This window comes from Channa argus, chromosome 15, assembly GCF_033026475.1.
Source record: "Channa argus isolate prfri chromosome 15, Channa argus male v1.0, whole genome shotgun sequence".
Taxonomy (NCBI): Eukaryota; Metazoa; Chordata; class Actinopteri; order Anabantiformes; family Channidae; genus Channa; species Channa argus.
Window position 1 is genome coordinate 2,693,413 of NC_090211.1, and position 27,245 is coordinate 2,720,657.

Genomic DNA, 27,245 nt, shown 5'->3' on the forward strand with positions numbered 1-27,245 from the left:
ATGCTGACCGATGAAGAGAAGGAAGCAGGAGAGAAAGAGGTGGAGCGTCAGACGTGGAGAATGAAAGAAAGAGAAACGGGGATATTACGTGCAGCAGCGGAGTGGAGCACACTCCTGTGGATGCGGGGCAACTTCTGACCAGCAGAAAAATACTTTTTTTTTTTACCAAGGCGATTTTTTTTCTTTGTGCGCGGAAGCAACAAGCTCTTAGTGGCTGCAGGAGGAGATGCTGTGATATGAGCATAGCCGGCCAGGGAGGGAGAAAGAGAGGCAGAGAAGAAGAGAAGAAGGGAGGGGATAGGCCAGGCCGTCTGAGGATGCTTGCTCTTTCAAGAAGCTGGATTATTCACGGGGTCGAGTGCTGATCGTCGACCGAGGAAGCATTTGACTCGTCTGGCCCGGTCAGACGACCGCCAGAGGCAGCTTTTTAATGCTCTCCCCCTTCTTCCTCTGTTTCCTGATGCAGGGCCGGGGAGGGGGTGAGCCAAAGTGTGCACCGGATATTGGAAAACCCATTCTTCTTGCTGATGCTGTTGTGATAATAGATTATTATCCGGACACCGCCGCATCTGCAGATGAAAGGCAGATCCTGACTAAATGAGGCCTGGCTCGGGAAGAGACGGGAATGTGTCAGCTTGGGAAGGTTTGGAAAACATTTTTGGATGGTAGCAGTAGCCAGGAGGGGGTCCCTGATATCGATCAGAGAATGGATTCAATCAGGGCATTCTGACTTGGGATATTTGAGACTGCTCTTACAGAAATCAATCTGTGGCAAATGTAGCCTTCCTGTCTGAATGAGGTCTTTCTTTTCTGCTCCACTTTTGTCCAGCTGTATAAGCTATATAGGATCAATCAGCTTTAAACTACTGCTATTTACAGCAGGGGATGGGATTGTGTCACTAGCACCGGTCAAACCTTACTCGTCCTCTTCGTTCTAATCTTTATTTTGCCGTTTCCTCTGAAGGATGCTGCTGTAGTAAAACAGACACACAAGCCGACGTCAATCGTTTGTTCGAGGCTTTATATAGTGGAAACTTGGCCGGCTCACACTCTCAGCACGGAGTTGAACGCATGACAAACAAGTGCATGGGAGTAGTCTGCAGGGCCCGGCTTTAGATCACGACCAATCCTCCGCCACCTCCTCTCCCCTCCACCGCCGTACAGCCGCCTGTGATGTGCGTTACAGCATTACGCACGGGGCAGGAGCGAGCGCTATCTTGATCTGCCTTATATCAGAAAGAGGATTTCATCTCGAGAAGGATGAGCAGCAAAGAGCTGACTGTGGGCCAGTCCAGTCAGTATGTGGGCCCTTACCGACTGGAGAAGACCCTTGGGAAGGGACAGACAGGTAGGAAACTCCTAGACTACCTCAAATCTTGCAACAAGGCAAATAGGACGTCTGCAAGGTGGATCAGCTGACTCCAGGGTGGTGCGCCCCAATTCAGAATCACATTAAGCTTCATGGTTTAATCCTTAGTCATCCTCTATGTCTTCTTATTTTTGTGCTACAAGCTTCTTAATGGGTCTCTGAAATGTCATCACAGGATGAATATGTAAGCCGTCATTCTATAGTGTTTGAGCAGTGAGCTTTGTGACAATCATTGTCAGTAAAGCTTTCTGAATAATTTATGACATGCCTTCCTTCCATTTTTCACACTGCATGAATGATTTCTGATATTTAAACATCTTTCCTCTGGCTGTCTGCCTCTCAGGACTGGTGAAGTTGGGTGTCCACTGTATAACGGGACAGAAGGTGGCCATAAAGATTGTCAACAGAGAGAAACTCTCCGAATCGGTTCTAATGAAGGTACAGCACCCGGACATCAGTGCATCCATGTGTCTTTCTGTCCATCTGCGTGCTGCATCAAATGTGCTTGCATTTGCTGTCTGTAGTTGTGGTGGCTATGAAGCTCACATTCTCCAGCTGGCAGACATAGCAATAGAAATGGAGTCTTTCTTTTGTCAAGGAAAGCCTGTCAGTGTGTTGTAACTTGGAGCCGTCGAACGTGTGGGCACTGCTTCTGTATTCTAAACAATAGAGAGGATGTCAAATTAAGCCCTCGGATGAAAGCTGGTGCAGCTGTAACTAACTGGACTGAAATATAATTTTACTAGCTTTTTTTTATACCGCCGTCTCTGACGTGAATGATTACTTGAAGCTTTGTGCAGTCAAAATACAGCAGGTTGGACAGGAAAAACTTTAGGGACAAGGACAGACAGTGTTGCAGTATAAATTGCATTAGTGCATAAAAATCTCTCAGTACCTTTATAACATTGTTTTTTGTTTACAATCCTTTCCAACCTTGGACATATATCATCTTATCTGTCAGGCTTTTGGTATGAGAACATTATCTTTGTTTTTGATCAAGACCGGATGACAAGTGCAAAACAAGTACCCTTCACCCCTTCCCATGCCACTGGTCCCCAGTCCTCCGGTTTATACGGTAGTGCTCATTTGTATTGGAAAGTTGCCCACTGCCTACTTTATGTGCTGACAACCACATTATCCAACTGCTGTCTGCAAGCTTCAGCTGGGAAGGCCAGCGAAAGCACGTTTAGCTACAGTGCAAGAACTAATGTAGCTTTTAACATTGACACATTTTTAGCTGCTCTGTGACTACAACATGGCTGCAGGAACTAAAGATAATGAAACATCCACATGCCAATATGTACTGTACATACATGAGTCATTAGTCTTGTCCCAGTGAAGCTGTGCTGTAACAGCTCCAGGACGAAACTCACAGTCCTTATTCTGTGCAAGTAAGTATCCTGAAGTTTAGTCAGAATGAGCACGAGGCTACGGTTCAGCGGGAAACACTGTTCAAGAACACACAAAGATGCAATTCAATACTTGAAAGATCTTAAGTTTGGACAAACCCAAATTGATGTGGTTAACTCGGACTCCCGAAGAGCAAATAATGATTGCATTTAATCTTCATATTGTGTGTAGAGGTGTTAAAAAGATATGACTTCACATCCCATCCAGTATAGTCAGTAATAATTAGAGCAAACAATATTTTCATCAGTACTTTTCACAAACAAAGAATCCCAATGGTCTGCGTCATGCAGGTCAGGTTTATGCCAAAGGTTCCCGTTATGATGCATAGTTATCCCTAAGACAGCAATATGCACGTTCTGGCCAGAGGCCGTCTTCATCGTCACTCTCTACGGCAGCACTGATCGCCCACCTACAGTCGGGCAGTTTAACAGCTGTTCACACTTTGACACACGTCACTGTAATGACACACATGATATAAGAGTGGGAGAAGGATCCACATGTGACCTACATAACCCTGAAGGTGGTAACAATTGAACGGCTTCATATCCAGTCAGAGAAAAGCTTTTTCAAACGAGAGTTTCTTCAAGAACCCTCAGAATATCCTGTTGCATCTGAGCAGCAAGTTATGGTTAAAGAATAACAAAACTATATGTGTGTATTAGTCTCTCACACTGTTGTTTTATGTTTGCATCCACTTTCACACCAAATAGATCAAGATACAAGACCTGTAGAGATTCTTGCTGGTTTATAACTAACTGTCGTAACCTGCAATTGATTCTCAGCCAGATGGAGGAAGCACAGCAAGCTGTTAACACAATATCGATATGTTACCAGTGAAAATAATATGTTATAGCAATTTAGCAGCTACACATCAAGCAAACATGGATCATTACTATTTATTTGCTGTGGTGTTTCTGGCCACTTGTGCGGGCTAATATTTGCTCCCCTTTAGCATCGTTATGGTCTCCACCAACTCTTGAAGGAATTTTCTGGTCCTTAAACGGCTAAATGTTCCAAAAACGTTTCACTAACTTTGTCTGTCTGCCGATTGGTGCTAGTCAGAAAAACAGTATGTGGACAGTCCATTAAAATTTGTTCAGTAAAATTAAGTGGAACTGCAGGTTTGATTCTCCAAGTGAGAAGTTTCACATTACACATAATAATTCACTTCGTTGTTCACACAAAAATATAATTTTTGCAGCTTTCTTTAGCCATTGACCTGCACTTGAGCTTTTATAGGCAAATGGTTAAAAATCATTCATAGCTTAACACATTGTTTCCTTCTCTTTCTTCTATCTTCTGTTCTATAGTGTGTTTGTGCTTTAAAATGAATTCCAAAATACATAAATCATTGAACTGTCTTTATATTTGCTACTCATTTTATCTAACTCTGTCTTTTCACTCAGCCTTATATTTGACCTCCTCTTCCTTTTGACATTTTCATCTCCATCATTTTGAACCTCTCTTCCCTTCGTCCCCCTCTCATAACCTTTCTGCACATCTCTCCCTCCCTCTGTCTATTCAGGTGGAGAGAGAAATAGCTATTCTTAAACTAATAGAGCACCCTCACGTTCTGAAGCTGTATGATGTCTATGAGAATAACAAATACCTGTGAGTATCTCATTGTCTCTCTCCTTCCCACTGACTTTTTAAAAAAAATGCTCTTTCTGCTTCTGGGTCTCTGCCAGAGCAGAAACAACCTTGAATCTGAACGGGAAACAATTGTGTAAGACAAAACGGGCATAAATAACAATGACATCATAGGTAATAAATACTGGGTGTGTGTTTTTGTGTGTATGAGTTTGCATGACCTATGAGCATGGACATAGAGAGCATTTTTTTCCTTACATGTCTGCTAAAGAGGATCCTTCTCCTCCCTCCTTTAGTTTCATCTTTCTAACCCTGCCCTTGTGTCCCTCAGGTACCTGGTGTTGGAGCATGTGTCTGGCGGAGAGTTATTTGACTACCTGGTGAAGAAGGGCAGGCTGACCCCCAAAGAAGGCAGGAAGTTCTTCAGACAAATCATCTCTGCCCTCGACTTCTGCCACAGTCACTCCATATGGTGTGTAAGAAAGCAATTCTTCTATACAGTACATTCATATGCATATTTTGATTTGCTTGTTGATTTTCTTTAAAGGCACAATAAGGTCATTCTTACATACTACATGCATTTCTAGCATTTTTCCACACTCATACATTAGAATCTATGAACAAGCCTGAGGTTCGGGACCCGCTCAGTTTTCCTGTCTGAAGGGCTGTGAATTGAAAAGCTGTGCAGGAAAGTAAAAAGAAAATAGTTATGCTGCATAAATAACCTCTTCAAAAAAATATCCAGTATTGACTCATTTGTGCAGTTGACTTTCTATTGCACGTTTGCACATTCTATCAATTATACTATGTCACCTGTGGCTCAATCAGAGGAGGCGACCTGACTCTAGTTTGTGGTCTTCAGTATGCAGCTGCTGCCAGGGAAGGTCTCTAACTTACCAGGTGGGGTACAGCTGTACAGCAGGTATGAGCTGTCTAGATAAACACTGTGAGGTCCACTGGCTCCTCAATGATATGAGGTTACTGTAAGCAGTCTGTATCGTTATTTGTACCGTCCACCGGTACAATGAAGAGATATGTCTTTTGAAGACAGCTGTTACTGTTGTTTTTTGCAAGACTCAACCTTACATACCAAACCCACCGCTGATGTTTTTCTGCCTAATCATAACCTGGATTTGCACATTTTCAATCCAGCGTGTTTCACTGTTTAAAGCAAAATACAAAGTGTGAAGCTTGCACCTTTTTGGCTCCGTAGTCACGAACAATATTGACCATTTTCATGTCAAGTAGGGTGGAATTTCAACAAACACCTGCCTCCCACCGTGGCATCAACAAATAGATTGTTGATTTGTATCAGAGCATAGGTACAAACGATGTCATTGAGTGGGAAGCTGTTTTTAATAAATATATAGTACAGATTCACAGACGTAGTGGAACAGCTGGGCAGATTTCTTATTGTGATGTAATTGATGACTTTGGATCAAGGAACAAGAGAAGGCATAAAAAGGTTTTACACGTTTTTTTGTTATTCTATTTCTGGGATAAAGGGTTTTTACAACTTAGTTTTAGTTGTTTGTCTTTAAGCAACAGGGTGATAGTGAGCTTGAATTTCAGTCTCACTTTTATTTTGCTTCATATATAAATTTTATCTTGTTGTCTGTCACATTCTTATAAATGTGATCTTTCAGAAACACCTTGAGGGAAGCTCTAAAGATCTGCTTGAAGTCATGATTGAAAGGTTTAAATTTGTATAGTCAAATTGTCAACAAATTCGTGCAACTTCACACACAACTTCAACTGATTAGACATATATTCTAATCAGTTCATTCAAGTGGACATTTGTGCCAGATGCAATGAAATTGAGGACATGAAAGTTAAGACAGTAAATTTTGGCAGGTTCATCACCATGAGGGAATTCTAGATTTTTTTTTGCGACCATTTCTTTGCAGGCTTTAATGTTTGAGGACTACAGGTTGAAGCCTTAACAGTGCATTGCATTTTTTTCTGATGATTATTCTAATGTAAAATTTCAATCTATAAAAGTAATTTGTTATAATGAAAATGGAGTGGAATTAAAGTGCAATAGAAATACTCAGGCAAAATGCAAATACCAGCCTCATATCTGTCCGTAACCTAACGTACCTTCACAAGAACTTAATACAATAATATTATAAATTTCAATTTGTCTTTAGACTGATAAAATCTATGGACTGTTTGTTCAGTGACCTAAAATCAGGCTAAAGGTAGACATTTCTCAGTTCGAAATTCCTATGATTTTACAAACATCAGAGCCCCATTTTGGCATAGATGTGGAAGTTTGTATCAAATGTACAAACAAGTATACGTGTGCTTATGTTTGTGTGCAGTCACAGAGACCTGAAGCCAGAGAATCTCCTCCTGGATGAAAAGAACAACATTAGGATAGCAGACTTTGGCATGGCTTCCCTACAAGTCGGAGACAGCCTGCTGGAAACCAGTTGTGGGTAAGTACAAGGTTGATTGCATTTTAGGGGTTTAAGTTATATGTGCAACACATTATTAATGCATCAACATTAGGATTAACAACCACTCAGTGCCCTGCTGAGCTATTTTACATAATCAATTACTTTGTTCATTAGAAGCGTAAATACATGTTTCATCAAGGAGTTAATGGATTAAAGAGATAAAATATGTAAGGAATTGTAGATTTCACCTGCGTTTAGTCATTTAGTCTACTCCTTGGTTAAAAGAGCAGGTGTTCTATACACTCAGGCTGGAGTGTTTTTAACATGAATCACCACGTTTGTATCTGGTTAAACCATTTAATAATTCCATTCTTCTTATTCATAGATCCCCACATTACGCTTGCCCTGAAGTCATAAGGGTAAGTTTCTTTTCTTGTCTATTTTACTCCATAGTTATTGTATAATGGGCTCTGATTGTTTTCAAAAATGCAAGTGACTTACACGTCGCTGAATACCTGAATGCCTCCCGTGTAGACACCAGACCGAGGAGCAGAACTGTTGTTTGTGCTAGAACGTCTGTATGGATACGATTCGTGTGCATGTTTGCATGCCTAACGTTACCCCCTCCTTGCATTTGTATATTAGGGGGAGAAGTACGATGGCCGCAGAGCAGATGTTTGGAGTTGTGGAGTCATCCTCTTTGCTCTTCTTGTAGTAAGAACATTATTTTAATATTATTTTATTGATTTTTTTTTTAATATCTTCTACCTTATACTTGCTTGTCTTCTTCCTTGTCATTTGTTTCAAGTGAATTTACATTTACATTGTAGAACTTGTAGAACATATTTTTATGAACTGGTTGTCTCTTTATGTAGCAGGCTGTACAATACACAACCGCAACAGGAACTGTAGCAAAAAAAAACAAAAACACAAATATATGGCTGTTGTTACCTGCACAGAGAACTTTTAAAACATAGTTCCACAAAAGGAGCTAAATTCCCCTGCAGGAGCTTTAATGATACACACTAACTAACATGTTACATTGTGCTTGTTTATTCCATGAAAAAGAATATACACCCTCTAGTTAAATGGCAAAATTTAACTGAGCTAAACAGACAAAACATCCTGTAATGCTAAGAGAGTAAATTTACAAAAAAAACTGTATGTATGTAACTGTATGTAGTAACAACATATAACATTCATTCCTTTCTGTGTCTTTCCATCCTCTCTCATTGCTCCTAGGGTGCCTTGCCCTTTGACCATGACAACCTGCGACAACTTCTGGAGAAAGTGAAGAGTGGGGTTTTCCATATGCCCCATTTCATACCTCCCGACTGCCAAGATTTGCTAAAAGGAATGATAGAAGTCAACCCAGACAAGAGACTCACAGTGAGAACGGGGAAGATCATGGGAAGGGGCGCAGGGGTGTTGGGGCTTTAAAAAGACATTACAACACATTTGAAAAGTAGCAAACAGTGATGTACTTGAATTACTGAGAAGTTCCTTTTCTTACGTGTGTGCACGTTTCATTATTACATTATAATAACCATAGTTAGATATAGTGAACCAATTTAGCAAAATGTAATGTTCAAATTGTTTTAAACTAGCTGTTTAATCTTTGTGGAAAATCTATGTTGTGGTGCTGTTGAACACAGAAGCAGAAACACAGATAATTGTGGGACAAGTTCATATGCACTTAAGAAACCTGGTTACTGTAAATCAGCTTATGCAGCAGATGAGTAATAGGATTTCTGCTCTACCTATTCTGGGTTTATTGCTCAGAGATTTTAACTGGATGTTGATGAAAAATGGCATTTTACTGTCTCTATAGCGCAGAAACAGAAAGAAAGAGAGAGCTCTTTTTCACGGTCTAAATTAAAAAATACACATTGAAAGTGACTTGTTAGATTTCTACCGGACACTCTGTTAGTTTAGGTTAAAGTATGAATTTTGGTGGACTTGATTTAAAAATGAGGAGGAATCCAGCAACTCCACTCTGTTGCTGTGTGTAGTTTCCTGATATACACAAGGTTATTAGAAATATGGTTACACATATGCAGTACATGGTAAAAAAATTTAGACTTTGATGGTGCCAGACGGCCATTGAGGCCTCTTGGTTCCTAGAAGGATTTTGTGGGCAGTGGCGGTGAACTCTAAAGTGCCTTTATGGGAGGTTTAAGGGGGAATGTAGTTGTCGTTGCAAACCATAGCAATATTAGTCCCTTTTCACAGTTTTTTTTTTGAGGGGGTTGCAAACATTTTCCTTGTTTGAGAAAGTCAACTGTAACCAGTTTAACCCGTAAGTTCATTACATTTTTGTAGCAAAAATATTGACTTAGTCATTAAGTTCTGATGCAACATATTATTTGAATGAATGAAATGGTACTTTAAAGGAAAAGGAGCCGCCACAAGGTGGTTCGGGAGGGTGGCTGTTAGCACAGGGGTGTAAAGCCAAAGACCCGAGTTCAGTTCCTGGGTCCTGTGTCTGGGTAGGTTCATGCAAGAATACCACTGATGTTAGGGTTAGAGAAAGATTGCGGATGTCTTTGAAAGGCAAATAAAACACGTTTTGTTTATAATGATTTTTTTGTAATTTACCAGCCCTTGATTTTCCTCTGACCCTAACCAGCTCCTGTACTTGACTAAACCATAAAATATTTGAATAGCACTGTAGTCAGAAAAACTGGACATTGTACCGCTGTTTCACATATTACAGTAGAAAAGAAAAACTAGATATTTTGCTGCTAGATTGGACCAAAAATACATTGTCTTGTAATATTTCCTTCATATGTTCAGTATCAACCTATTTGTAACTCGCAATTTACGTTACATGTCGCCATGTTTTCATTAGATTCACTGTAATGTGGATGACATCACGTTTCTAAGGAAAATGTAGCAGTTTAGTTGTATAGGAACGTATTTTCGGGAGACTGGGTTGTTTTATTTACATGGATCATCAACTGGTGACATTGCTGACTTATTGCCTTGACACACAGCTTTATCGTGCAACATAATATCATGTATGTAGCCAGGATCCTTCTACAGCTAATGTTTGAGCTTTATTAGGTGGCTACAGTAACTGAAACTGATTAAATCTGTCAGCAACATTTTTCAGTTCTGCAGACAGAATCAGTGGCCTTTTAGCTATTTTAAAATAAAGAACCAGTCACTTAAGGAAAGATAGATTACATAGAATGTCGACTGTCAACTCTGCTTCTATACCATTGATGTAAACAGCAAAGCGTGGCAGATGTAGCAGCAGAGATTTGGGCCTTTGCAAATGGTCAATTGTTGCCACTGTCATTACAGCCCATCAGTTTCCAAAGTTCACAAAGCAGGAATTAAGTATTTGAGAAGGAGGAAGGAAAGAAAACACCCAACCTCAGGCTTTGCTTTAAGATGTAACACAAATTGACCCCGACACAAGACCTTGCAGAGGGTAGAAAAGGAACAGAGCAGATGGATGAGTAGGAGGTATTGTTTAAAGCCTGCCCTGAGTTTCAGTTTCTGTTGAAGGCAAGTTAGCAGTTTATTAAGAGAAGAGACTTATAGAAAACAAGATCTAGGATGACAGAAAGGTGGATGGATAGATAAATGTGCTTCAGCAGTAACTGGAAAGAAGAATGGAGGCATAGAGGTGAAAAGGTCAAGAAAAGTAAAGAAAAAACACAAAGGAAAGGAATTGAGCCCTTTCTAGCTGAATATTAGCTCCTCCTGAAAGCAAGACTTGAAAAGAGACAGAGGGCAGAGGTTGAGGGAATGAACTGTTAGAAATTGCATTGCAGTCTGGGACAAAACGAGCATGTGAGGTGGAAATGAAGTAACAAAGTTAGAGGCAGCTGTGATAGTGTGGTTCACATAGCGTGGGACTGCGAAGTAAAGACGGAGAGAAATAAAAAGTCTGGTCAGTTAGTCACTCAGCTACAACAGAGCAGATTTAATTAAAGCTGTGGGTTTGTGTGATGAGCTGGTGATTAATGGAGCCTGAAACCAGGTCAGACTGTTTTTGTCTGTCTGTATGTTAGTTGCCTCCATGGAAACCTACCATGCAAGGAGACAAATTTCAAACACGCATATTTGTGGTTAGTAAGCTGAACACTTGGAAATGAACCTACTATCATGTTTTTACCCCATCCTCATATCATTTAGGATCTTCTGTGTAGGATCCAACACTTCAACATAATAAATGCAAAGTGCTCACTACGTGCAGCTGCAAGTGACTTTCCTCTCTGCAGTGCACAAATACAGTATTCATAGCAGGCCCACTTTTGACTTTTTACATGCTTGCAGAACTGCAGCTGCTCCATTACTCCAACCCCAAGAGATATTGTGCAGCACTGATGCAGTGGGCATCATGGAATGCAGTTCTAATGCAGAGAGGGGACTTGTTCAAAATGGATAAAGTACAAGGGGAAGTAGGACTGCTGCAGGAAAACTTTTCTTTAGGAACTGTGAAAAGTAGAACCACTTTACAGCCTGCAGCTTGGGGCCGTGTGGGGCTGGATTAAGGCACAGAAATGTTTATGGGCTAAATGGCAGCATGCAAACATTCTCACAAAGACTATGTAGCGACTGTGGGGCAGGAAGTAGAGCGGCCATCCACCAATCCTGCAGTCGTTGGTTTGTTCCCCGGCTCCTCCGGTCACGTGTCAAAGTGTCCTTGAGCAAGACACTGAACCCCAACCTAATTGCTCCCAGCATTGGCCAGCTGCATAGCAGCTCCCCCATCGGTGCCTGAGTGTGTGTGTGGTTGTGAGCGTGAATGGTCGAATGAAAAGCAGTGTAAAGCATTTTGAGTGCCAATAGGTAGAAAATTGCTAAGTCCAGAACATTTACCTACCATTTATGTGCAATGTAAAGCAGGCATGATGCAAACCATGTTGACTGTCTTTTACCATACTAACATTTTATCCGCTAACTGATAGGAATATCCAGAGATGGGGACTCAAGTCTGCAACTTTTTTGGGACTTTTTTATCACACATTGAAGAAATGCTGGATTAGCTAAATCACAAAAAATGCAGCCCAATGGAGAATTTCACCTGTAGCCAAGCACACACAGTTGAGGAAATGGCAGAGAAGTGAAACTGATCGCACTAATCTCCATCCTCTGAAAGACATAAGAAAGTCAGAAGCATAAGATTACATTGGATGTCCCAAAAAATTAGCTTGGGGTTGTCCTCAAGGACGGATATGTGAAGGCAAGAGCGGCTGCCAAAGGAAGAATGCAAACCCCATCACTCCATGAACATTAAAATCTGTCCCATTTATACTTTTAATGGATGTTGTAACATTGACCGAAACAACACAATCTTTTGGGATCTTAATCTTAATTGTGTACTTGTGACTGTATTTCTCACTATTTTGATAATTTCAATCAAATAATAGAGAAAATAATATAAAAAGACATTACAACATACATAAATAATATCAGATAAATCTATGGTGAAAAAAACATTACTTGCAGTCTGAATAAAAAAACAAGATAGTTTTGTAAGATAACAATTCCGGACTTTTTAAATACTGTTATTAACTTAAAAACAAATAATCAATGCTGAAACTGTATGTGAGGACTGTAAAGAGAAGAGTGATGATAATGCAGTATATGCTTTGAATTCGTTAGATGCTGTGTTCTAAGGAGTTTGGACGACAGCGAGTCGCCACTCATAACAACATAACGACGTGGGACTTGACTTGGACTGACTTTTGAACTTGAATATCACTAGTCTTGTTTGTATTCGTGCATAAACCAAAGTGTTGGACAAAAATTACCTCAGGTTCCTTAAACACAATGGCCACTTTCCAACAATCACTGAGCGAAGCAGCAGCTATATTTAACATTCAGTGTGAAGCGACCAAGCTGGTTCGGTACAATATCTCTGATTCTTATACAGTGTTAACGTGTAATATACAGTGATTGTTTCATGTTTATTGATGTATGTGATTGTAGGGTTAAATCACTTGTAAAATCAGTATATAAATTAATAATATTGTATTTATGTCTATTACAGCTAGAAGCAATACAGAAACACTCCTGGTACCAGTAAGTACCACTGTTTTTTTCTTCTTTTTTTTCTCACACCAGTTACCCCGTCAACATACCACTTGTTCTAATTAGTCATTTCTTCATAATGCTCCATCTACCCACACTGATATGAAGAAACAGATTATTGCTACTGAATGGAACTGACCCAGGATCAAGCACGTTTGTAATCTTTGAGATGTGTTAAACATGTCTAATGCTAAATACCTAATGCATTCACTTATGTTTTTACATGAGGGGTGGTCGTAATGAGCCATGTCCAGAGCAGCCGCCCCCTCGCCGCGTGTGTCTGAAGAGGATCCTGTCTTTGTCAGAGCTGGACCCTGACGTTCTAGAAAGCATGTACTCCTTAGGGTGCTTCAGAGACCGGGTCAAACTCACACAGGACCTTACAAGTGAGGAGTGAGTAAATCCATTAAATCCGTTCAACAATTTTCCTTTGAATACGATAATGTGCATCACTGTGCACCAGTGATGAAACTCAAATAACATACTGAACAATATGGCAACATGCATTCGGTTAATACATCTGGCAGCTGAGCAGCTCTCTCTGTCTCTTCCTCTCGTTGTCTTATTGTGAGCAGATCCCTCACATCATAAATCTGCTGGGTATAGCAGGGACGTGAGTGTCCATAGACACTAGCCATTCATTTGTGTCACTTGTCTCTGCTGACCTGATGTTTCTCACTGCTCACACCAGTGCTTTTATATTAAAAATGTATTTAAATGACTTCTGTCTATTTAATGTGAAAATATTGCTTGTCGTGGTGAAGCCAAAGAGAGTAAACATCTAACTCTAAAGTTCCCATCTGTTCCTAAAGGGTCCATTTCACTAAATCACAATATGGGAGATCATTGCAGTGTGGTGCACTTGTGGACTGATTTTTGCGTGTCAGTCATGTTACCAGCAGTTTAAATATAAAAATATCAGTGTCTCACACACACAAAGCCAGATTTCCTGTGATAAGGTTTTTGTTTTTCAGTCTCTGCTATTCGCACCTTTCCATCACTCTGTCACACACTCAACAATAGAAACTACGGTGCCACATGCAAAGGTTCGTGTTCATATGCTGACATGAACAAAAAAGGACTAAAACAAACAAATAAATACTATTGTTGCTCAATGTTTGCTGGAAGTGTATATAAGAGTTTGCTGACATGTTACATTAAAATGTAACAATATGTGGGTATATGTCCATATATGCCAACACAGGTTCGTCTAAACTTGAAATAAATATACATCGTCATGGATTAAAACAGCAAAAAAAAAAAAAGGGTTTTGCACAGTACTGTGTTTGACTTGACCAAATTTATTATTTCTCATTCATTATACACTGACTGGCCAACAAAAGTCACACATTCTGATTTTGCATTGGAGCATGTTTAGCTATTATTATAATTATTATTTAGATAGAGAGTCTGACCACATTTAATCCTTGATGATGACGGCTCACCACTTTCCTACCAGGTTTTAATAATACATTCCACATATCTTTACCCAGTTTTTGTTCATGCAGGCCAATAATTTCACCCCTCTGATACTAAGTTACATAATTTCCGCCACCATGGACTATGTCTTCCTACATGGATGATTAAGACACGAGCAACAAGTTATTGCATGAGTTAGGGTTAAATAACTTGCTGCCAGCTGAGACATTAATTACCACAGTAATTATCCAATGAAAGGCTCTAACCTTTTTCTTAGTTTGTGTAGCTGCTTAAATCCAGATGGGTCAGTCAGGGACTGTAGAACAATACAACGTTCTGAACTTACTGACCTGCCTAGTCCAAACATTGTTCACATTTGGACCTCCAGAATAATGACAACACATTTTTGTCTTTTCTCCTTTCTAACCATTCATCTCTGCATCTCTTTCTGCAGGGACAACCAGGAGAAGATGATCTACTACCTCCTGTTGGACAGGAAGGAGCGGTACCCCAGCTGTGAGGATGAGGATCTGCCACCCAGAAATGACTTAGGTGAGAAGAGATGCTTTGGTGGTCTAGCGTGTTTTAGAACTGAACATTTCACCAATAAAAAGCTCAAATGTCAGGTTATTGCTTTAAAAAAAATGAAAATAATAATAATAACAATCCCATTTCTGTTTTTTTTTTTACATTTTTCTTTTACAAGACCCTCCTAGGAAGCGAGTTGATTCCCCCATGTTGACGCGTCATGGCCGCTGTCGTCCAGAGAGGAAAAGTCTGGAGGTCCTCAGTGTTACCGAACAGGGATCTCCGACTCCACCTCGCAGGGCCCTGGACACCAATGCACACAGCCAGAGGTACACTACCGCTGATGTATCAGGACACTTCGTATTTGATTGAAATTGGAGGCAGTTGCCTCATTAGATAAATAACTACTGAATATCTTTTGACCTCATTGACTCATGTGGTTTGTTTCTGTCTTTAAAAGGTCTCGTTCAGTAAGCGGAGCATCCACAGGTCTGTCCTCCAGTCCTCTCAGCAGTCCTAGGGTAAGTGCTTTCGTCTATTTTATTTATTTAACGTGTATTCTATAATAAGAAGGTCCAAGTGAGGATCCCTTCGTTCTTGTAGTCTGTTCTAATCAATGATAATGATGACTTACATAAGGATTATGTGCCATCTTTTACATGTGATGTTCACTGTACATCACATGTAATGAAATGATTACACTGTGCACATGTTGTCCGGTCCATTCATTTTCCGCATCTGATTGTTTGAACTGCAGTGGGAAAGAGACCACACTAATGCTATATGGTGCTTTCTTTGGAATAACCTTAACATTTTTTGATTGAGGGAATTAGTAAAAAAAAAAAAAAAAGGTTTATATTAATGTATGATATTTTCCCATTGGATAAGTAGACAACCTGGCTCATTCCTACATTAGCCATATTCTTTTAGAATTGTAGGCATTGTTGTTAGCAAGCAGAAAAAAATTGGACATTTTGGCATATCCACTCTTGAGAAACGAAAAGAAAAGAAAAAAGTTACTGTACCATTAGTGGCTGGTTAATTTAGCTTAGCACCAGGACTCAAAACAGCTGGAAACAGGAGGAAATCTACTCTCACTTAGTCCGAAAGTATCAAATTTTCCCTCGCTGAATCTCATATTAATATTAATTAATTTTTTACCTAATTTCTATGTGCAGCCAGCCAGCTTTTGTATGACTACGTCACATCAATGAGATATAAAGTGTTTAATGAGCTTTTGAGGCGCTTGTAGACAGAGTTGTATAACTGTAACTGGTTCTTCTAGTTTCTCGGTTCTTTAGGATCTGCTTGGAAGTTAACCAGCTCCAGGTGGTATCTTCTGAACAGACATGAGTTTATGGAAAATGATGGTGAATGTTGCACATGTTGTCATTGATCGCGAAAAAAGGCTAATCACTACATTTCTTGACATTTAACAATGAGCATATAATTTAAGTTGTAGGCTAAAAATAAATTGACTTGTAATTTAATATAGAATGGGGTGGTAGAAATAATGGGAAATTAGGCTTAGGTTGCTTCAAGGATACAAAACACAACAACGTGCACCTATTTTTGCAAAATACAAAATACATAAATTTTTTGCCAAATATATATGTTTTCACTTTTTCCATATCCTCAAAAAACTATAATTCCCAGATAATCACCCTTGAATGAGCCTTGAAACTATACATTTTAAAAGTTTACATCTTTAGTATTAACTAGTGCACTTGGGGCTGTAATATAATATAAAAATCAAACGCTGTTAGTTTTCCTCTTTATTTGGTAACAGACCATAATTAATATGATTTAAATGGCACTGAACTACAATTTGTCTAGAGGTTCCAGAAGGCGACAGTTGTGTTTGTTAAGCCACAATGTGCAGTAGACACTGTGGTGTTTTGTGGCCTGATTTTGCTGTGCCTATCTAATGTACTGTATGTATTATCAGCCACTTCAATGTATTAATATCAGTGTTTATCATCGAACACACACAAAACAAAAACCAATTTCCTGTGATTTTGTTTTTTGTCTGACTCTGGCTCTGACTGTGTCTGCTATTCATGCCTTTCCATCATACTGCCACATTCTCATTTTATGGACATGTCATGCTGCCTCACACTAAAGTCTGTGTGCACATGCTGACATGTACAAAAAACACTCAAACACACACAAAAAGCTAAAGCAAAGATTAACTGTCACTGAATTCATCTTCTATTTGGTGCATCTGATTGAGGTTTGTTGGAGAATTATTCCCATAAATCATAATTCATGTCCATCTCTCATCTGTCCATCCTTCCTGTCCTCCTTCTCCCCATCTCTCTGTGTCTGTTCATCAGAGCCCGGTCTTCACTTTCAGCCAATCAGAAGTCACTTCCACATCCGTGACCTCCTCCAAAGACCCCAAATCAGGAAGTTCCACCACCCCTCGGCCTAGTCGCCAGACGCCTGACCCAAAAACCCAGACCCTGCCCTCCAAGGGCCCCGCTGACCGGCCCCAGCTCCACTCCATTAAGTCCCTCCCTCTTCAGACTCCACGCTCCCCTTCCCCATCCCCCTCACCGCTCCTGTCCCCCATCCCACGCTTCTTTAACTTCCCTTCTCCGTCTGTCTTCAAGTCCAAGAACATCCAGTTGCCCTCTAATACCTCTGCCACCCCTCCTCCTGTGTCGCAGGTCACACCGCAGGGCTCACCATTGCCCACACCGCTGGGCACACCTGTGCACCAAATTCAACACCCTTCATCCACTACCCCCCCCTCCTCTTCCTCCTCGTCTTCTTCTTCCAGAGCGGACGGAGCTGGCGGGGCCTCGCTGACACCACCCTCCAGCCCAGGAGGCAGCGGGGGTCTGGCCGCCTCGAGCTCTGCCCATTGGAGAATGAGGCTAAACTCGTTCAAAAACAACCTGCTGGGATCGCCGCGCTTCCATCGGCGCAAGCTCCAAGGTAAGTGAGGCCAAACAACACAAAGTCAACTATAAGTCTGTCTTCCATTACAGCTTGACATACTCTTAAATCCTTAAATTAGTTTTGGAGCAGCATTTTTCTCCATCTGCGTGAACTTGATGAGGTGCAGTTGAAATAATCAGAGGATTTGCATGTGAGATGGAATCTATTATAGCAATTGTTAACAATTTTGTATTTATTATGAGAGTTTATTATTACATTAAAACAGTGTGCCGGCCTGCAGACTGTGGCTGTGTTAATTTATGTCTGACTCTGTAATCGGGGAATTAAATTATGGTCTGCTATCAAGATTCACCTCCCTGAAAATCTTTTCTTCCTCTCTTCCTTCTCTATTGTTCAGTCCCCACATCAGAAGACATGTCCAGTTTGACACCAGAGTCCAGTCCAGAGTGAGTCTACAAATCTCAGTTTATCTATTTTTTTCTGAAGTTTTTTGGTTTGCTTGTGCAGATGTTGTATTACTGGTTTCAGACAGATGAAGAAGAAATTCAAGAAGAAATGCTTATACCTAAAATGAGATTATTAGCATAATCTTCAACCCTAAAATTGCCATATAAGGCTGATTCCTGTTCAGCTTTTCATTAATAAATATGTTAAACAAGAGTAAAATAACACACAACAGAGCTTCAAGTCAACAACAACGATACAATGTAATAGTCTATGTGTTCCACATGAGGAAATCAAAGGAGAAAAATCACTTAGATAAATTATCATCATCAGTGGTGAGTCTAGTCTATGGGGGACCCCAGGCAGAGAAGCCTATTGAGGCCCCCTGGTAGCTGGCAGAAGCCCCACTTACAGTTCCTTGCAAGAGTATTCATACCCCTTTAAATTTACCACAAATGTAAATGTATTTAATTGGGATTTTATCAAAGTGGTACATAATTGTGAAGTGAAAAGAAAACAATACCTTTTTTAAAACAAATACTATATTTGCACATCTAGAGAATAAAAATGTTGCCCATTCCTCTTCGCTAAACAGCTCAAGCTCAGTCCGATTGGATGGAGAGCATCTGGGAACAGCATTTTATAAGTCTTGCCACAGATTCTCAACTAGATTTAGGTCTGGACTTTAACTGGGTCATTCTAACACATGAATATGCTTTGATCTAGACCATTCTATTGTAGCTCTGGCTGTATGTTTATGGTCGTTTTCCTGCTGGAAGGTGAACCTCTGTCCCAGTCTCAAGTCTTTTGCAGACAGGTTTTCTTCTAAGTTTGCCCTGTATTCAGCTCCATCCATCTTTCCATCAACTCTGACCAGCTTCCCTGTCCCTGCTTAAGTAAAGCGTCCCCACAATATGATGCTGCCACCATGTTTCACGGTGGGACGGTGTGTTCAGGGTGATGTGCAGTGTTAGGTTTTAGCCACACGTTTTGTATTTATGACAAAAAGTTCAATTTTGGTTTCATCTAATCAGAGCACCTTCTTCCACCAGGGACTTCTTAGGTCTTTCTTTCGACAATGGCTTTCTTCTTGCCACTCTTCCAAGACCAGATTTGTAGGGTACACGACTAATAGTTGTCCTGTGGACAGATTGTCCCACCTGATCTCTGCAGCTCCTCCAGATTTACCATGGGCCTTTCGTCTGCTTCTGTGATTAATGCTCTCCTTGTCTGGCAGTTTAGGTGGACGGCCATGCCTTTGTAGGTTTGCAGTTGTGCCACTCTCTTTCCATTTTTGGATGATAGATTGTACAGTGCTCCGTGTGATGTTCAAAGCTTGGGATATTTTTTATAACCTAACCTTTAAATTTCTCCCACACTTTATCCCTGACCTGTTTGGTGTGTTCCTTGGATTCCATGATGCTGTTAGTTCACTAATGTTCTCTAACAAACCTCTGAGGGCTTCACAGAACTGAGATTACATTAAGCACAGGTGGACTCTATTTACTAATTAGGTGACTTCTGAAGGCCATTGGTTCCACTGGATGTTAGTTTAGTGGTATCAGAGTAAAGGGGGATGAATACAAATGCACGCCACACTTTTCAGATATTTATTTGTCAAACATTTTGAAAACCATTTATCATTTGACAAAATGTGGAAAATGTAAAAGGGTATGAATACTTTTGCAAGGCACTGTAGAGGATTTTTAGACCAGTGGCAAAATCCTGGACTTTATTTAATTACGATTTTGGATTTCAAATATAAATAAACTAGTTTACAAAATGAATATTTGAAATATGTAAATGTAACTTTCTGCAGACTGGCCAAGAGGTCCTGGTTCGGTAACTTCATCAGCCTGGAAAAAGAGGAGCAGATCTTTGTTTTGATTAAAGACAAGCCACTCAGCTCTATCAAGGCTGACATTGTCCATGCCTTTTTGTCTGTGAGTATTATTGAGTGTAGCTAAGCCTCCAGCATTCCTTTAATATACCCTTTGATTTACGATCTGATGTTTCTTGCTATGTTTTACACTTCTCCAGATTCCGTCCCTCAGCCACAGTGTAGTGTCTCAGAACAGTTTCCGTGCAGAGTACAAGTCCTCCGGTGGCCCCTCTGTCTTCCAGAAGCCTGTCAAGTTTCAGGTAATATTCCACTTTTAATCATTTCAGCTCTGACACTGTTTAAATATTAGTCAATACTGTATCTTTGCGCTCCCTGTGAATAGTCAGAATATTTCATTATACGTAGAAGAATTCACTCATTTTACATTTAGCAGACGCTTTTATCCAAAGCGACTTATAAGTGAGGTACAAGGCAGCAAAAATTTAAGTCAAGGAGAAAGCATCAAATCAACATGTTATCAGAGGAAGTGTTTCTGTTTCATTAATGCTAGTAGAGGAAGTTTTCTTTTCTTTTTTTTTTTTGTAGATTTAATTGCATAGGAAGGTGAAGAAGACTTCTGTTTTCAGCAGTTTGGTTGCTGCAGCAGTGAGGTTGCCGAGCATGCAAAGCTTGCTAGCTTGTCCCAGCATCGTGGGATCACTGAGCTGTAGAGTTTTGTCTTCTGTGCTGTGCTGGGACCACAAAACATCGTTTGTTGGGAGATCGCAGTGGATGGGAGGGATTGTAGACCTGAATTAGGGAGTTGAGGTAAGTGGAAGCTGTTGAGATGACCACCCTGATGGTTCACAGTGTCAAAGGTTGCAGATTAAGAGTAGAATTAGGACAGAAGATTGACCTGCGGATTTTCCAGTTGACAGAGATTCCACGACCTTCAAGAGTGCTGTTTCTGTGGAGTGACTTGAAGCCAGACTGGTTGACATCGAGGAGGTTATTCTGGAAAAGAAAGTTTGAGAGTTGGTTGAAGAAGAAGAAGAGAGTAGGGTCTGTGTTTTTCTACAAGGGAGGGGTCAAGAGAAAGCTGGTTAAGCAGTGGGGTAATCTGGGCCTGCTTAAATGAGGTTGGAAAAGTGCCTGTTGTGAGATATGTGTTGTGAAACAGCTAGCATCAGTGTGGGTTTAACTGCTTGAAGGAGAGTGGAGGGGATTGCATCCAGAGGGCAGGTGGTTAGATGGTTAGAGAGGAGGAGTGTGGATATGTCGTCAAGCATGGTTCGTTGCTCATGCAGTCAGTCCGTGAGCCATGGATTAGAAGCTGAGGGACGAGCAGGTCTAGAAGACATGGGGGGAGATAATGGGACAGGGCAAAGCTGATGGAGAGTGCAGCTAGGGTGGTCGTGTTCTGGGGGTGATCCAGGTGCTGAAAGCAGCTGAACAGCTGACTTTGAAGCAAAAGCCTCAATGAATTCAGCCTTGTTCACTGCAGTCTGGCAGTTCCACAGGGCAAGAGAAAAAGAGGCTGGTGACAAAGTTGTCAGGGTGAGGGTGTGCGGGTGGGGTCCTGCATTTGTAGAGAAGAACACGGATCTGCTGAAAAGACACAGTGGACAAAGAAACAGGCTTTCTGGAGTAGAAAAGGGTTAAGGTGAAGCAAAGTGAAGAAATAGAGAAAGTGCAAGAAGTTAGAAGTAAAGTGTCCTCGCTCAGTGGACTCACACAGGTAGACTTTACACAATGAGGGCTGAACAAAAGGGCTGATGCTCCGTCCCAACACGTGCCTTAAATATGGTCTTAATTGGCTACAGCTGAAACCTCCCCCTCGTTGAAACCAAACTAATTTACGTGCCTTTGTTAGGTCAAAGGTGAGAAACTAACGCCAACAACAGACCAAATATTCACTTCACCAGAAGAGCAAAACTTTCTACCTACAGTTCTTAACTCTATTAAAACAGATTAAATCAGCAGACTCAAGAGAAATGACAGCTACCTCTGAAACCAACAAAACAATTACAAACAGCACTTACATGTTCAGTATATATCCTGTCGTAGTTTGATGCTTGTCCTGTTTTATTTTACAAATTTCTGTATATAACCAAGTTAATGAGATTCATTGCTGAAGCCACAATATGTAAAACTTCCCGTAAATAAACCCATCGGAATTTTTAAAGAAACTGCAGATACATATGTAGAAGCTTTAATACTTTTTTTGGTCTTTGTCTTCTGTAGGTGGACATTGCTTTCTCTGAAGGAGAGAGGGAGCGAGAGAGGGATCGAGCAGAAGGAGAAGGGAGAAGAGAGATGGGCATCTACAGCGTCACCTTCACTTTAATAACAGGTACAACATAGTGTTTAGAAGGATAAAATGCTGGATAGGTTTTTTGAGGTACTTCCTCGAATGCAAGCCTTCTTTTCGTAGGTAAAATACACAGTTGGCCTTCAAAACAATGTCTTCTCTTCAACAAGTGTTTAAGGCTAAGACGAAGACAGCACGTATCAAATAGCACAATAATTATCTGTAGTGTAAAAAATGATTATGACAATGAAGTTAATTTGCTTTATTACTATAATTTCTTTTTTAAAGCTTTGTTTAAATGTGATCTGTGTAATAATAGTGGATAAGCTTGGTTATTTTATAAATGAAGCACATTTTTAACTCCATACAAACCCAAGACTGACATTGATTTTTCTCTGTTCATGGTTGGTGTCTCTTACTTTACCTGGATAAGCTTGTTTGTCTGTGCCTTATAACCTCCATTGATGTCCAAAAACAATCAGCTTCCCCGGATAGACATGTTTCTCCATTTCAAAAAAAATGACTTCTAAATGCCCTGAGTTGCCATTAAATGTAGAGCCTTGTAAAGTGGACCAGTCAAAAGTGCACGTGCAAAATCTTTAGTGGCATCATGGTGAGAGTATTTGTTTAAACATTTCAAAAGTCACAAGTTTTAGAATAAAAAAAATATGTCAACTAGCGGAGCGTTGTCTCTAGCAGATATTTTAAGAATCATCTTTTTGGCAACAACAGAGGTCTACAGCACAGACAAACTATCCAATCCATGTTGCAGACTGACGCTTTCTTTTGGATTTGTGGGTCAGATCTTGTTTTCAGCATTTAACAAAGTAAAGAGACAATTATATTATCAATAACGGCTTAAAGAAGAATGAATATTAAACAGAAATTGATATGAAAAGTATACCTAAAGGAGGAGTTCACATTTTTTGTGTTTCTTAAAACAACATTCAGGTTCCCATATGAGCACTGAAAATAGCTTAACGTGCTTTAAATATTCAGCTTGTTAATACAAACCTTTAAAGATCCCTCCATGTGATGCTTTCTATGTATAGGGACCAAAAATTCACAATCCTCCTCCTGTGCCATTATGCATTAAAAAGTTTACTTATTGAGTCTGATTTTGAGATCTAACAGCTATGACAACAGTCATCACAGAGGCTAGTAGCATATTTCTGTTTGTGAGTTGAATTTAAAATGGCCATTAATAACACACTTTTTAAAATGCCTTCATACATTTACCTGAAATTTGTACTCGTGTTTTGTGTCTGGGCTGTTGCGAACATGGCATGCTCACAATCATTGCTCGTTTTTGCATTTATTTAGTTTTTTTTAGATCAATGTACCAGCATAAAGGAATGCTGGTCAGTATAAAGAAGAGAAATAATTAAGAAAAACCTCTTTCAGTTTTCATATGGATACCTGATGACCCATGTGGCAAAAAAAAAAAAAAAATGGTTGCATTTATTAAAAAGCTATAAATATGAACAGGTCAAAAATGTAATCAGTTGTGTCAATTTTCAATTTGCCACTGGAGATTTTTAAAACTCACAATGTCAGCGAAGTCAGCCTAAAATCAATGGCGAGTTGAATTTCTCTCCTCTCAGGTCCCAGTCGCAGATTCAAAAGAGTAGTGGAGACCATTCAGGCTCAGCTCCTTAGTACTCATGATCAGCCTTCTGTGCAGGCACTAGCTGGTAAGTAAGTAAGTAACACACACACACACACACGCACACAGTTATGTTTTATCACTTAAGAGGACAGTAATATATTGTCTTTTCCTTGAGACTTACCCTAAACTTAAGTATAATTACAACTTACCTAACCCTACCTGTTACATAACTATAACCCAAACTTAACTTTATCATACCTGAAACCAAATCTTTACCCCAAAATGTGAGACATTTATATAACAGGGAGTTGCTTTTTTTCCCCCAAAATGATGATGAGTCCCCACAATGTGACTGGCGTAGAGTAATGTAAAACAACTGGAGTAATACAAGTGTGCACACACATACATCCCACTTGTACCACTAGTTGTTTGGACTCTAATTTCTCCTTTCGCCCGCCTCAGATGAGAAAAATGGCCAGGTTTCCCGCCAGCCCAGCACTCCTTCACATCAGAACTCTCGGCATTCTGAAAGTGGATTGGATCGTGTAGAAAGGGAGCCTGCTGTGGATGGGGAGACTGGAAGCGGCAGCAGCAACAGCAGTACCGTTTTACAAAGGTGTGGGTCGGGGAAAGACAAGACCAGACTCCTTTCATCACCCAATGGGACACAGTCTCATCACTGAAAAGAATGTTGAGGAAGAGAGGTGACAGCCATTCTCTCTTCCTTCCCACATTTTTCTTTCCTTTTTCTTTCCTTTTTGCCTTGCTTCCTACCATTATTGTCTAGCAATGGCATAAAGGAGGAAGACATTTTTCCCTTGAAGCTGATCTAAGGATATAAAGGAGAATTCCTCAGTAAGCGCAGATTTTAACAGAAATGTATATTTGTGAAGGTGTTGAAGACAAGTTGACCTCATCTCTAGTCAGCCTTTAAGGGTGGTTTCACCCCACAGGAATGAGTCTAAAGAAGAATGTCCCAAAAAGTCTCAATGAAGATTAAAACCAGAGATAGGTCACCCACTCTGAAAAATCAAGAAAGCACATGACCTTTCCACCGACCAATCACATTCAACACATGGTTCAAATATGGGGGGGAAACCTCCAATCAGTCAGTTAAACTGGCACAGGAAGATACTGGCCAATGATGGAGCACCTTAAGGTATTTTAATTTTTCATGTTCTGAGCATCAAAACATGCTCGTGGAAACATGGATGACCTACGTGATGGTCATCCAGTTTCCTCAGCAGCATCTGACAAACACAATGGGCCTTCTCTTCTGCATTCCTCCAATCTCAAATCAAATGTATACTCTCAAACAAAGCTACACAATGATGATATCTTTGAATTACAGGATGAGTCTCGACATACACGTTAAAGCAGATATTGTCTTTACGTACTTAGCACATTGAATGCTGTACTGCAACAACCAACGAGTCTGAAAGCAGAAGAATAGAGGATCTGACATGGTCAACATAATGCAGCCCTACAGCTATTTGAAAAGACAACTTTTCCTCATGTATAAGATTTTCCCACTATTACTTCTGAATTTCCCTGATAAAGCTATGATACCATATTGCCTTTAATGGAGGAGAAAAGGATAGCTAGTTAGACTTAGCAACATTTTCAGGACACCATTCACACCACTGAGCTGTCTCTCAAAAGAGATTACTCCCACTGGATGAGAGGTTAATGAATAGATAGCTACAGTAGCAACATTATTCTTTTAGTATAAAGGAAGGACAAAAACACCAACTTGCCAGGAGGTTCTTAAGCCTACATGAGCCACATAGTACACATTTATTCTGACTAACTCAGACTGTTAACAGCTTTGTTGGTATAGCAGTAATTAGAATTAGATTGAGCTAAACTTTTAAATGGTTTTTCTCTAATCTCTTACAATATAGTCATGTCAAGGAGGAATCACTTAAGGGCCAGTATGAAGAGAACGAATGAGTGCAGCAATCAGTATCTCGTTCATTGTATGTATGGCCATGTGAATATTGCATCAAGAACTGGAGAATTATGTAAAAAAGGTCCAAACTAATCCTTTAACTGAGACAGGAATTCGATCTATGAAATGAAATTAAATAAACAGCAAACTTAAAATCAAGTTATGATTCAAGTTATGGTCAATCGAGTTATACTTTGCTCTTTTGTGACCCACAATTAGGTAACTGAAACCCTTCCCATTCTGATTTTTGCATGACAACAGTTGCAGAACTATTCTGGGTGCATCAAAATCTCAACAACAGCCCCAGCCCTCTCTGCATCTCTGAATGAATAGGTGGGGGATGAAGAAGGGCAATTGGAGGCTAATAATGTAACTTTCACAAGAGGGTAAAATGAGAGTAAGGACATGAATAGCTGTTATAAAACTCTGCACACATAATAATGCGAAGGGGGCAAAGTATAAAAATTAAACCACTTTTAAAAAAAGACATCAGAATGCTAGGCTGCTTGTTTTATTTTTAACTTTAAATTCCGTCTTTTTCTACTACTTGCTCTCTTTTTTTCAATTTTTTAAAAACTTTTCTGTTTGCCGCTAGCAAAATAAAGGGTGGCCCTAACCACGTGAATGTCAAAATCTAACATTATAAACATTTTTGTTTGAAATATTTATTGAATATCTATTTATTTATTTAGTGTATTTAATTATTTGTTTGCCATGTGTTGCCATTGTCAAAGGTGTAATTTGTTTTTTATCTGTGAAAAGAAGGGCAGGAGATGTGTGAAGACAGGTAAATGTCACTACCAAGATGTCTGACACAGCTTTCCCTGAAACTGAAACTTTTTTTTCCTATACTGGAAACTGATGCTGCATAAATAACTTTTAGCTTTATATTATGCTTCTCCTAGTTTTTTTTTTTTTAATCACAGTTTGTTACCAGGGATATTCACATTTTACACTTGAAAAAAATTCTGTTCACGCTATCTCTATTGCTCTCTCTCTCTCTCTCTTACTCTCTCTCTCTCACACACACACACACACACACACACACACACACATATTCAGAAAAAGGCTTCATGTGGAGGACTTTTTGCGTTAGAACAAAATGCTGTAACTCCTATTTATTAGCACAGTCCATTCCTTTAAGCATGTGTTCATTGAAGTGTTTTTATCAACGGGTAGGGCAAAAGAAAGAAAGACGCCTGTGTGTGATACGTGTGTGTGTATGTGTACATGTGTGTTGTGCATAAGAAACGCACACACTTGTTGACCTTTCAGATTAGCAGTGTTTTCCCCCAGACTAGCAAATTGGCTCTAGAATGGCCCTGACTCTTTGTTGACATCACTTTGACTGAGGCTGAGATATATCTGAATGGGTTGTCATGTAATTTTACAGACATTCATGTTTTTCCTCAGAATTCACTGTCATGGTTTA

General features: G+C 39.9%; 1 protein-coding gene across 5 annotated transcripts; it reads left to right on the top strand.

Annotated features, from left to right (window-relative positions):
• brsk1b (BR serine/threonine kinase 1b) lies at positions 1–26,866 on the top strand. Of its 5 annotated transcripts, none has more exons than XM_067477823.1 (20): positions 1–1,348; positions 1,713–1,807; positions 4,305–4,390; positions 4,701–4,841; positions 6,694–6,810; positions 7,157–7,190; positions 7,417–7,485; positions 8,014–8,160; positions 12,782–12,813; positions 13,051–13,215; positions 14,696–14,793; positions 14,948–15,098; positions 15,230–15,290; positions 17,106–17,712; positions 18,074–18,122; positions 19,940–20,063; positions 20,161–20,262; positions 22,187–22,295; positions 23,858–23,955; positions 24,325–24,463. In XM_067477823.1, exons 1-19 carry the CDS (start codon positions 1,261–1,263, stop codon positions 23,953–23,955), a joined length of 2,373 nt encoding a protein of 790 aa, XP_067333924.1. In that variant the 5' UTR covers positions 1–1,260; the 3' UTR covers positions 24,325–24,463. The 5 variants fall into 5 exon arrangements, with proteins under 5 accessions (XP_067333924.1, XP_067333922.1, XP_067333925.1 ...); XM_067477821.1 differs by having other exon boundaries at positions 2–1,348; positions 23,858–23,947; positions 24,325–26,866; XM_067477824.1 differs by having other exon boundaries at positions 4–1,348; positions 17,442–17,712; positions 23,858–23,947; positions 24,325–26,866.
• Positions 26,867–27,245: the final 379 nt, after the last annotated feature.